This window comes from Lycium barbarum, chromosome 3, assembly GCF_019175385.1.
Source record: "Lycium barbarum isolate Lr01 chromosome 3, ASM1917538v2, whole genome shotgun sequence".
Lineage (NCBI taxonomy): Eukaryota > Viridiplantae > Streptophyta > Magnoliopsida > Solanales > Solanaceae > Lycium > Lycium barbarum.
This window is the reverse complement of record NC_083339.1, coordinates 121,912,665-121,925,408: the sequence shown is the minus strand read 5'-3', so window position 1 is coordinate 121,925,408 and position 12,744 is coordinate 121,912,665. Positions and strand designations below refer to the sequence as shown.

General features: G+C 36.0%; 3 protein-coding genes and 1 non-coding gene across 4 annotated transcripts; 2 read left to right on the top strand and 2 right to left on the bottom strand.

Annotated features, from left to right (window-relative positions):
• Positions 1-1,218: 1,218 nt before the first annotated feature.
• On the bottom strand, positions 1,219-1,959 carry LOC132631224 (uncharacterized). The gene has a single exon (XM_060346823.1). It carries the CDS (start codon positions 1,957-1,959, stop codon positions 1,219-1,221), a length of 741 nt encoding a protein of 246 aa, XP_060202806.1.
• A 1,529-nt stretch (positions 1,960-3,488) lies between these two features.
• TRNAL-UAG (transfer RNA leucine (anticodon UAG)) lies at positions 3,489-3,568 on the top strand. Its single transcript has one exon. It is a non-coding gene; the product is annotated as a tRNA-Leu (tRNA).
• Positions 3,569-3,629: 61 nt separating this feature from the next.
• Positions 3,630-9,833, top strand: LOC132632138 (pyridoxal reductase, chloroplastic). The gene is made up of 8 exons (XM_060347977.1): positions 3,630-3,845; positions 3,930-4,158; positions 4,947-5,040; positions 5,291-5,414; positions 5,631-5,732; positions 6,106-6,257; positions 6,364-6,457; positions 9,470-9,833. The coding sequence occupies exons 1-8, from the start codon at positions 3,717-3,719 to the stop codon at positions 9,653-9,655; spliced, it is 1,110 nt and encodes a 369-aa protein (XP_060203960.1). The 5' UTR covers positions 3,630-3,716; the 3' UTR covers positions 9,656-9,833.
• A 213-nt stretch (positions 9,834-10,046) lies between these two features.
• LOC132632139 (ubiquitin-ribosomal protein eL40 fusion protein) lies at positions 10,047-11,830 on the bottom strand. The gene is made up of 5 exons (XM_060347978.1): positions 11,676-11,830; positions 11,504-11,590; positions 11,324-11,426; positions 10,382-10,448; positions 10,047-10,285 (listed from the first exon to the last, which is right to left on the bottom strand). Exons 1-5 carry the CDS (start codon positions 11,776-11,778, stop codon positions 10,259-10,261), a joined length of 387 nt encoding a protein of 128 aa, XP_060203961.1. The 5' UTR covers positions 11,779-11,830; the 3' UTR covers positions 10,047-10,258.
• Between the last annotated feature and the right edge of the window lie 914 nt (positions 11,831-12,744).

The following is a 12,744-nucleotide window of genomic DNA, read 5'->3' as shown; positions in this document are numbered from 1 at the left end:
ACACCATTTTGTTGTGGTGTGGCAACACAATTGGTTTGATGTATGATACTTTGTGATGATAAAAAAATCTGAATTTGCTAAACTGGATCCAAGTTCTTTGGCATTATCTGATCTAATAATCTTTACTTTGGTGTAAAATTGTCTTTCTACCATTGCTAGGAACTGTTTGAGTACATAGAAAGCATTGCTTTTAGTTTTGAGTAAGTATGTCCAAGTACCCCTACTAAAATCATCAACAATAGTTAAAAAATATCTAAAACCATCATGAGTAGTGACTTTATAGGGTCCCCAAGTGTCAACATGTATGAGTTCAAAAATCCCTTTTGTGGATATAACACTGGATTGAAATGGCAATTTGGAATGTCTAGTTTTAGCACATACATCACAAGGAAAAGAAGCTTGAGAAATAGATAAAGGAAAATTGGAAATCCTCTTCATATTAGATAATGGCAAATGCCCCAACCTTTGGTGCCATAGGCTTACATTTAAAAAAATAGAAAAAACAGATACTGAACTTTTACTAGAAACAGCTTGATTACTAGAAAGGAAATTACAACTTCACTTAGGATAAAAACTACTAGTTGAAGACACTAGGTTGCTAGGTGGAGATACTGAAACTGAGGATTTTGGTGCTAGACTTGGCTTGATGGGAGCAGATTTGAGTAGGTAAAGGCCCTTTTGAACTACACCAAGAACCACTGGGTTCTTCATGAAAGGGCCCTGAAAGATAGCACCAAAAGAAAAAAAAAAGATTAACATACAATGAAACTGAAGGGTGAATTTATGTATAGAAAGAAGATTGAATCTAAAATCTGGTACAAATAGAACATTATGGAGGACTAAGTTAGGTAAAATTGTCACACTTCCTTTATGTGTGACTGTGACCTTATGAGAGTTTGGCAGACTTACATACAAAACTGTAGATAAAGAAGTAACATTAGATAGTAGGGATAGATCAAATGTCATATGTTCTGATGCACCACTATCTAATATCCATGAATTAGAATGAATTTTTGAAGAAAAGGAATAAGAACTAGGATTAAAATGAGGAGTAATTAAACCTGCACAGTTGGCAGTCACATTGGCATCAGAATTTGCCTCACTTGTTTCACTCTACTTGAATTGCTGAAGAAGATTAGCAAGCTGACTCTGCTGCTCAGGAGTCATTTGTTTACCAAAAGCTGAAATATCTCCATCATAAGCTCCATGATTGTTGTTCTAATCTGTGGTAACAACAGCACTTGCATTGCTGTGAGCAGGATATCTTGTTTTCCTGTTTCTTGTAAATTTAAAGTCTGGTGGAAAACCAATTAGTCTATAACATTTGTTAGTATTGTGATTGGTCATCTTGCAGTTAGTACAGTACATTCCTGAGTTTTGCTTCTCAAAATTTCCTTTGAATTTTCCATCATTTCCCCCATACTTTTGTTGATAGTTATTGTTAAACTTCAGTCCACTGTTGTTGTACTTCTGATTTGTGACCATGAAAGCAGCTTGTGAGGGGTGTGCTTCCATGTGCACCTCCCTCTGTTTCTCATTCTGAATGAGAAGAGAATAAGCTGAACCTACTGTGGGTAAAGGGTCCATCATCAAGATGGTGCTCTTGACACTGGAGTGGATGTTATTCAGTCCCATAAGGAACTGAATTAGCCTCCCATCTTGATGTGCCTTGATGGTCGTCACCTTACCATTACAGATGCATTTACATGAACATTGATCAAAAGTAATCAAAGCATAAAGTTCATCCCAAATCTTCTTCACTTTAGTGAAATAACTTGCAATATCAGAATTACCTTGAACTGCATCTGATAACTCTTTTTGGAGTTGATAAAGTTGTGGTCCATTGCACTGTCCAAACCTTGTTGCTAACTCTTTCCAAATTTCCTGTGCAGTTTTTAAATAAAGGACTGACTCAACAATGACCTTTGAAAGAGAATTGAGGATCCAAGATATGACCATGTCATTGCACCTGGTCTATGCTTTGTAGTTAGCAGATGAAGGATTTGGCACTTCATATGTACCATCAATCATGCCAAGCTTATTTTTGGCGCCTTTTCCATCAAAAAGAGTGTTGACAAGCAACATTCCAGGTAAATCAGATGGATGAAGATAGAAAGGGCTAGAGTGGTCATTGAATGGGTTGGTAGCAATTGGCAAACGAGTTTGGGTTGTTTGAGAGTTTTCTGTGTCTTCCATTTCTGTGAGATTTTCAGAGTTTCAACAAAAAAAGACTGGATTTGGAAGAGAAATATCTACTGCTCTGATACCATATAGGAAAAGATAGATAAATTTGGAGAAATATTTTGTTGTATTTACTGAATATACATCTAGTATATATACACTACAAAGGAATAAAAGAACTTTCTATTACCTCATAGCTGTCCTATACATGATTGGCTGTGCTACTAACTAATTTTATTCTTTGTACTATTTTAGGAAAGTTCCAGAACCTATACATGTACAAATCTAGAAAATACATGGTATATTACTTAGTATATTCTCATTTGATACTTCTTGTGTACTGTAAATGGGCTCTGTATTGATAATAGCTGATTGGGCCTCTTTGTGTGTCTTGTTCCATTCCAGAGAAGAGGCCCAAGTCTGTTAATTGTTTCCTTTTGCACAAATAACTCCTTTTGCATAAATGATCTTTTCTTCATCAAATAAAAATGTCTGGACGATGCTTGCTTCTTCATCTGATCGTTTCTTACCACAAAAGCTAGATTTCCATGTCCAACGGAAAGTAATGAACAAATTCTTGAGAGCTGAAGTCAGCAACAGGATGACTTAATCTACTGAGAAAATTAGGTAAATTCTTAACTGGAACACTCACTAGAAGAAGATCCAACAACATTTTTTATCCCTCAGTTATCAATACATTTTAGTTTTGACTCTTGTAACATATATTTAAGCACATTTAACCTCCAATTAATTAAAATACAAATATTTAATTCCTTTACCTAATAAATATATGACATTTACATTATTTTGTTAATTTGTATTACCTTCACATATAAAGCAGCACTACAATTACTTAACATCAAATATAGATAATTGAATAATGTAATGGTTAATAGTTCATTAAATTTCTGAAAATTCACTAGAATAGGGACACACATTTATGGTTAGCTAGACATAACAAGGATGAAAAATCAGAATTTGTTACTCCCTCTGTCCCAATTTATGTGATACAATTTGAATTTCAAGAGTCAAACTTCTTTAATTTGATCGTGAATTCCGACATACAATCTTTTAAGTTTTTTTAAAAATAATTTACATATTTAAAAATTACATAAAAAATAAAGTCATATTAATTAATAATTTAAAATATCTAAAGAGCATATGAATAAATCACAAGCAAAGATTTTTTTGTTTGATTCTCAAAGTCCGAATAGTATCACGACAAAAAGCACAATTTTCCTCCGAAAAAACGACGTGCTCTTTTGTGTGAGTGACACATAGAGAGAAGACATCCCGTATAATGTACGGACGGTTTGGCCGAGTGGTCTAAGGCGCCAGATTTAGGCTCTGGTCCGAAAGGGCGTGGGTTCAAATCCCACAGCCGTCAAGTACTTCATTCTTTTTATTAAGCTTATTTGTTATCTAATATCTATAGCATTTTTCAGCTAAAAAATCTCGTTTTTCTTTTTTTGGTACAGACTATTCTCATATTATCCAACTGCATCAAACTGTACGTCCTTTCTCACTTGGGAACAATGAATATCTCGCTGCCAGCTTCAAAATCTATTCCTTACATAAGATGCAGCAATTCAACTAGTGATCCTGTTCCATCTCCCTCTGGTTTCAAATCCCTGAAAATTCCCCGTTTCTGGCCATGGCAAAAGGTACTTTTTTTGCCTGTATTTCATCTCCTTTTGCTAGCTGCATGAATTTTGAGAAAATAAAGGTCAATTGAGTTGCATTTACAGGTAAAGATGGGACCTTTGAGGGTATCTCCAATGGGGTTTGGTACTTGGGCATGGGGCAATCAACTTCTATGGGGTTATCAAGATTCAATGGACTCTGAACTTCAGCGCACTTTCAATCTTGCAGTGGAGAATGGTATCAACTTGTTTGATACGGCTGATTCTTATGGGACTGGAAGGTTGAATGGACAAAGTGAGAAACTTCTTGGAAAATTCATTCGCGAGTTTCCAGGTGAACATTGATTTATTCTTGTTTCTCATTAAAGGTATATTCATGTATAAGATTCTATCTTCAGGGGCTAGTTCATTAAGAAGTTTTGAATAGCCAATCAGATACTTGTAGTCATTCCGTTAAGGAAATAGGAGTAGATCATTACATTAGCAATTTGTGTGATCGATCCAGTGTCAGGACACTTATGTTTCCATCCTAATTGTTTACATTTATGGAAACATAGAGCTCACTGGATGTAGTTTAGCTTGCTATCATTTCATGTTTAATATTGTGTGTTGTTTTCTAGAATTGTTTGCTATTCGCAGTAATTATGTACTCCCTCCGTCCCATTTTAACTGTAGTTTAAGCTCTTTTCATGCCCATTAAGAAAAACATAAATTGGGACGGAAGGAGTACATAATACCTTACATCAACTATATCCCTATTTATTACATGTTTTTTGAGAATTGAGCAGCATTAAAAAAATTATTGTACTTCTTTAATGTTAAGGATATAGTTGGAAATAATTGTCAACTTTAATCTTAAATTCCTAAAGTGACAATTATTTTGGGACAATTTTCTTAAGCTAAAACGACAGTTAAAATGAGACGGAGGGAGTAAATCTGTAACGTTGTTAAACTTCGAGTTACATAATACCTTCCATTCTTAGCAAAATAAGAAGAGAAACAGAAAAGGGGTAGTAGCTATGCTCTTGGACCGCTCTCTGAGCATTTGCTGCTCAGTAAGTTTGTCAAGACTACCCAAATTCTCTTTTGTTTTCTAAGCTTTTTGACTTATTATGCTTTCAGGAGACAAGCAAGTAAAGAATGACATTCAGATTGCAACAAAATTTGCTGCATACCCATGGCGCCTAACACCTGGACAATTTGTGAATGCTTGCAAGTATTGCTCATGCTCATTTCTTCTGAACATACTGATAATCAGAATATCAAAACTCCAGTTTTATGGGGGAAAATACCTAGTGTAGAAATCTTCATTTGATTAAAATTACACGTTTGCCAGAAGTGCACTGAATGACTTTATCTACTTTGTTATCTGGTACGACTAACTTTTAAGAAAGACATTAGGCTCATATTTTAGCTGTTTCTTATGAAGCAACAAAAAGGTTTTGTTATATAGAACTTTGTGTCAGGTCTTCTCTGGATAGGATGCAAATTGAGCAAATTGGAATAGGACAACTGCACTGGTCAACCGCAAATTATGCACCTCTGCAGGAACGAGCTCTTTGGGATGGTTTAGTTGCCATGTACGAGAAGGTTACTAATAACTAAAGTATTTATTTGGAATCACGTGCATTTTTGGACCATTTAGTGCGAGGGGAGATCAACATTTTAGTGCTATTTTGTCACTCTTAAAAGCAATTCTGAATCTACTTTCTGCTAAATCTGGTCTTCATTATCACCTGTGGAGAAAATACTTGATTGATTCATATTGTTGCACGTAAATAAAATTACAATTTTTCTCTCGTGCAGGGTTTAGTTCGTGCAGTTGGGGTGAGCAACTACGGACCAAAGCAGCTGCTGAAAATACACAAATATCTTGACGACCGAGGAGTTCCTTTGTGCTCAGCCCAGGTGCTGACTCTTCTTTCCTACCTATGAAGTATGCAGTTACCTTTCTTTTTAGAAGCAAATACAATTTTTTTCCATTTACAGTGCTCAGTTAGAATTACCCATATGCAGAGTGCTCTGCCGTTTAAAAGAGGTAAAAACCAACAACGTATTAGTTCTGTTAAGTCAAAGAAAATGGGACGGTAACCTACCTGGTACCCGCTAGTAGGATGTAGCAGGTATCTGGTAAATTCGTCGAGGTCACGTACACCTCTAATGTTCAAGCATTGTTAGTGGTCATCAAATTCCATATGACCAGATTGTACTTAAATTTGCTTTGAGTCGTTGCTTTGCTTTGGTGCCACTATCTTAAGCCAGTGATTCCCTCCAACATCAGGTACAATTTTCACTGCTGAGTATGGGAAGTGATCAGATGGAGATAAAAGATATATGCGATTCTCTAGGCATACGGGTCATAGCATACAGCCCTTTGGGTCTTGGTATGCTCACTGGGAAATACACACCCTCTAATCTTCCATCTGGGCCAAGGTACATCTCAATTTCTTCCCAAGTTGAATTTTTCTAACTAGTAAACGAGCAAGTACAGCTCAAGCTATTATTTGATCCTTGTCTCAATGTAAAACATTACTTGTAGGGGATTACTCTTTAGACAAATTCTGCCTGGATTGGAGCCACTACTTACCTCACTGAGAGAAATAGCTCAACGGCGTCGGAAAACAATACCACAGGTAAACCGAAAATTTTCTGTTCAGTTCTTTTCATACCAACAAGCAGGCCACCGCATCTCATTGCTGTTTCAGTTTTCTCATCTAATAGGCCTTTCATATAGTTTGGTGTTTGCAATAATGCAAAGCATTCTGCTCCTGTTTTTTACATCTCGGTAGCCTCTATATCTTGGACTTTAAGCTTGATGTCGGATCTGTTTGAGAATCCATTCATGTCGACAACAACACATAGGAAACATGAAGTCACTGCAAATTCAGTTAGCTCTTTCTTTAGAAATTCAGATGAATTAAGAGACTAAAAGAAGGTACATAAATCTCAGCAGCTTTTATCTGTTCTAGAAAAGAGAAGCATTTTGCCTATCAAAAGTGTGCTTTTTTTGGGTAACTAACCACTTGTATTAATCACCAATGAACCGTTACAAAGCTCCATAGCATATCTTTTACTCAGCTTGCTATCCTTGAAACAAAACAAACAGAAAACACATCAACCTAGAACAGATCTAGAAAGTAAACCGCTGGATCATAGTTCTAAGTCCAAGTTTTGCCCTAACAGCACATATATAACCAATTTCTCTAGCAATGCTAGCACTAGTCCTAATTTTGTTCTCAAATACTCGTTGGTTCCTTTCCAACCATACTACATGAATACATTCAGCAAAGATCATTCTGAACAGCCTGGCAGCTTGAGTCTTGCCCTTGGAATTTTTGGTAGCCTGAGTCATGTATTGGTCTATATAGTAGCAGTTACTTTAGTCCTCTGAGCCCATGTTAGGATCTTATCCCAGATACATTTAGTAAAGTTACATTCCAGGAATAAGTGATCTCTGGTTTCAGGATAGGCAGTACAGCCAATCCCCATTTAATAAGCCTGTCAGCAAGTTAACGTTTTTCCATGAAAGTGGAACCACATGGTAAATCTGGCTTTTGGTCTAGCATCATTGTTAAACATTAAGATTTTTCCATGACATCACATGTCCATGAGGCAATACAAACTGGTACATATACTTGATTAGACTCTGCTTGTTGAGGACTGGGACTTATGTCTGAGAAATCATCTCCTTAGCAAGCAGTATTTGCCTCATCATCCAACAAGCTTGTTGTGGGATAGGACAGTAAAAATAAAAAAATGTCTATCTTGATGTAGTAAGTATGGAATCAAAAATGTGCTTTGGTGCCCTTAATAGTGAATTCTGCTAGTCAAATTAAAAAAGGAAAAAAGAAAAGCAAAGGAACTATGGCTCTACATGAATAATGAAATAACCAGCAATTGCCTTATCATATAAAACTGTGGCTCCATATATAAATTCTCAAATAATCAGTCATTGCCTCATCAACATATAACAAGGACCGTATAAGATGAGATAATCTCGTTATACAATTCTACATAACTAATACATAATTTGATTTCAATAGACAATCTCACATTACTAACACCAACATTTAGCATAACTTAACTAGGTAAAATGTGGAACAAGAATATGCGTATTAGCAATACCTGGATGGATAGGAACACATAATACGTAAAAAGTACACGGAAGTTTTACTATTGACTTTGATATTGCAACCCTTGCATAACGATCCTCATATCATTACAATGCATGAACTATTTATCCCTTATAAGTGGATTATAGCTAGTTCGTTAGCCAAACAACTCATAAAAGTGAATAGATTACAAGGTTACAGCTTTGAAATTATGAACAATATTTGCTTTTGAGAACTTCCATATCGCTTTGAATTTCTTAGCCTTATCTGACCTCTTTTTATGCGTTTAATTGAGCCGAGGGTCTTTCGGAAACAGCCGTCCTACCTTGGTAGGAGTAAGGTCTGCGTACACTCTACCCTCTCCAGACCCCACGTTGTGGGATTTCACTGGGTTGTTGTTGTTGTTGTATTTGCTTTTGAGAACCAGTAGGTAGGCTGCCATTGTTAAATATTAAGTTTAACTGACTTAAGTATACAACATTAATTCATTTCAAATGGTAAACCGCCTTCCTTCTAGTCACCATCAGAGCTTTCATAAATGATACACTGGGATGCACTTCCAAAAGCCTTTGGGAGTTAATTCCACTACAGTAACCTTCCATCACGTTTGCCTTGAGTATTGTTTCTTGATATTTAGGCTCCATCTTTAGAACTTCCTCTAGCTTGGGTTAGTTGCTTCTTCTATTTATAGACCTTCTGTAACTTCTAATGCTAACCTTTGCGAAGTGGAGCATGTCTCCGTATTGTATTGGATTTGCAATACGATCTTTTGAAAGTATAGTTTCTCCTTTTAACCTGGTAACAGCTGTACACTTGCAAGAAGCAGTGTGTATGTACTTCAGCTAATTTTTATGCTCACATCGTTTTGGAGCTACAAACCTTAGTCCACAAAGTTATAAAAGAATCTAGTAGTTTGTGTTTCTCTTCACTCCAGCTTCATTGACTTGACAGTTTCAGTCTGTTTTCTTGCTCGCAATTGTGAAGTTGGCAGATGCACGTTAAATGGAAAAATGTGGCCTTCCATTTGTCAATTAAAGTATGCTTTCATCATCAGTTCTTTTTTTCTTTCTCAAATACTCTTATGATTTATCAATTAACATCGTCTACCAAGGAATTGTTCTTCCTTTTATTTTGCTTCATATCGGTACAGTTTTAGTTCCACTATGCAATTAATTGTATGAATTTATGACCAAGTCTGTCTGCTTGCGAAGTACTGCTTTAACAATTAGTCTTTCGTCGAAAAAAGTTTCCATTGAACTGGAATTGAGGAAAGAGGTTATCAACTATCCATGGCGTTTATTTGGAAAACAAACGTCCATTAGTCTTGGAAACCCTGCAGACGATCTCAGGGGATATTTTGGCTTAATCATAAGATAGGACTATTCCAGCAAAAGCTGTTTGTATGCTTGCAAAGAATTAGACACTGTTTTCATGCTTAGACTAATTCATTGATATTATTCACAAACTACGCGCTATCACTGCATGTTGGTAGTTAATTCCTTTGCATGCTATTAACATAAAATAGCAATGCAGGTAGCTGTCAACTGGTGTATATGCAAGGGTACAATTCCTATCCCCGGAGTCAAGTCTGTAAAACAAGCTGAAGAGAACCTAGGAGCCCTTGGTTGGCAACTCACTTCTGATGAATTGCTCCAATTAGAATACGCAGCTCTTGATTCTCCACAAAAGATGATCCAAAACGTATTTCAGACAAAGTGATAACTTCTCTACACAATGGATACGTCTAGGAAGATATACTTGGAGAAGGCCACAATCGAGCTGTAGGACACTAATGTACACATTCGAATCATCTTCACAGATCATTTGCTATTTTTTTGGAACCGGTAACTACAGATCATTTGCTCTTTAAATAGGCATCTTCTCAAATATCACCAAAGTAGATGTGTACACGGTATAATGTCTATCCTCTCCCTGATAAAAATATTTACTAATATCAAGGCTAAAAGTGTTGAATCACCACAGAGTGTCAACATTTCCTCAACTAGTCTAGAATCTAGATATGTTCTGTTGGTAAGAACAGAAACATGGGATTGGAACTTGGTGAGGATAAAGAATAAAATACACAGCTGGTCATACCAAACTCAAAACAAGCACAAAATTCTTTTTGTAAATGGAACTGGAGTTGAAACAAATGTGTGGCAGTTAAACAGACAACGATAGGTCCACAAAAATGTGAGCTAAGCAAAAGAACTACAAAATCATGTAATTGGCATAGAGATCCACCAAAAAGTGAGCTAAGCAGAAGAACTACAAAATGATGCCAATTTGAATAGCATCTAGACAGGAAATGCAACTGCCTCTCTACTTGATCTTCTTCTTTGGCCTCAACTGCAAAGCAAGTAACAAAAGAAACAGTTTAATGTATTGAGTCAAGTAGAACAACATACAGATACAAAATCTTGCAGAAAATTCTCAAGATGATACCTGGTTGCTATGGCCGCATTTCTTCTTCCTGCAGTTCACGGCACGAGGATGCAGACGGGCATAGCACCTACAGTGAAAACGTGATTATACACTAGAATTTTGGATATATGGATGGCATAAAAAACACAAGTCCACATGCAAATTTCTTTTTCACCACTGCAAATATAAAAGCCAAGAACTAGAGGGGAACGACCTTGGCGAGCACTCAAAACTTATTGCATGGTGCAATAATCATAAGTCCTCGAATGATATAACAATGAGAAAAGTGAAAACTAACTTGTTCAACAGTTTCTTGAGCAAATAATAGATTTTCGGTACACCATATTACTATTTCAAAACTAATTTGAAAAACATCAGTGCACCATATACAAGCCACTACCTTCTCATGCTTACTCCGTAACATATCTATGGAAATGGTACAAAATATTAAAACACAAATGTGTAATAAAACAGCAAAAGTGAAGGATCTAGAAACAGAATTCATAGACCGTGGCCAGATAATATTTGGTAGATTTTCACCCAGCATATGCCCTCTAAGAACCCTTAATTTTTCCTTTAGCTAAGCAGAGAGCTCTGAAGTTTGCAAGCTAGAATCAGAGTAAAAACAGCTACTAATAGCGTTAGTTTCGTTCGACCACAGAGGTTGTTTTTTGGACTAAACCCACCCACGGCTTACCATCCACCATCTTCAAATTCATTTCCATTTCATCCCCATGATGCAAGTTTTTAAAATTCACTGTCAGTGGCAAAAGTCAGGACAATGATACCCTAATGCCATCTAAGCTCGCATTCATACAGGACTGTGATTCTACCACAAAAACATTCTTGAACGGGCCATCTTAAAGTGAAATAATTACACCTTTCCACAACAGTTATATTTTTTCCTACCAACCACATGATAATTCTGACATGTTGTGCTAAAGCACTAAGTGGAGAACTTACTTGCGGCAAATCATCTTATCTTGGTTGTATTTCCTGGCCAATGCCATAAGAGATGGTTCAATGATCCCACCACGGAGCCTCAAAACAAGATGCAGAGTCGACTCTGTTACATACAAATATATTAACTAAAGAAGCAGCAAACAATCACTTATATTACCAAGTTTTAATCCAAATACAAACCTTTTTGGATATTATAATCAGCCAGTGTACGCCCATCTTCAAGCTGTTTACCAGCAAAGATCAGTCTCTGCTGGTCCGGTGGAATACCTACACATAGCCCATAAAATTCATACTATTAGAGATGGCCACATGAATGACAAGAAGCAATTGAAGTAAGAAAAAGAATGAATACCTTCCTTGTCCTGAATCTTGGCCTTGACATTGTCGATGGTATCGCTGGATTCAACTTCAAGGGTTATGGTCTTCCCTGTTAGGGTTTTCACAAAGATCTGCATCTTATCTCTCTCACCGCAAATGGGTTTTTATTTTTCTTCAGGAAGCTTATATTGGTGCTTTTTAGGGTTTAGATCTCCCCTTGCTGAGAACGACGCCGTATATCTCTTATCTAAGCGTAAATTCCACTTACCGCCCTTGTAGATCTTGTAATTATACATTCACCTCCCTGAGTATTCCAATATGTAATTTATTTATTTATAAAATTTCAAGCACTTAATGTTCATTTTGAAAACTGTTATTAGGATAGTAATTAAACACACTAGTAATTATAGCGTACAAGTAACATGTTTATTTGTCATAAAGTAATTATATTGTAATTCAATGTCGTGTTTGATTAAAAAAGTATAATTACGTACATGGTTGAGCATTCTTTTGTTTTATATAAACGCTCTTTGAAAATTAGAAGTTAAGGAAAAGGGTCAAAATACGCCTAAACTGTCCGAATGTGATATTTCTTCCAATTCATTTTTTGTTTTTATACAAAATGCCCCGTTGTTAGTCAGTTAGCTCAAAAAGACCCTTTCACACAAGTCAAGAAGTTCAAAAATACCCTTCCCACTAATTGTTGCTCCAAAATAATAAACAATAATTAATTTTGCCCTTAAATTATTTAGAATGGAATAATTTAATCACTATAGTACGAATCGATAAATTTGACGATTATAATTTAATGACGAAGAACAATAACAAACTGTAAATAAATTTGACACTATACATCAATTTAGGGTGTGTTTGGTATGACAAAAAATATTTTCCTATTTCTCCTTATTTGGTTGCACTAAATATTTAGAAAAATATTTTTCTAGACAATGTTTTTCTCAAAATGGGAGAAAATGAAGAAAAATGTTAACCTTACAAATTTGAGGGAAATATTTTACAAATCAATATAAACACAACAACACACCCCAACCCACCCACGCACCCCACATCCCGTTGCACCTACCCTAGCCACCTTACACCCCCTC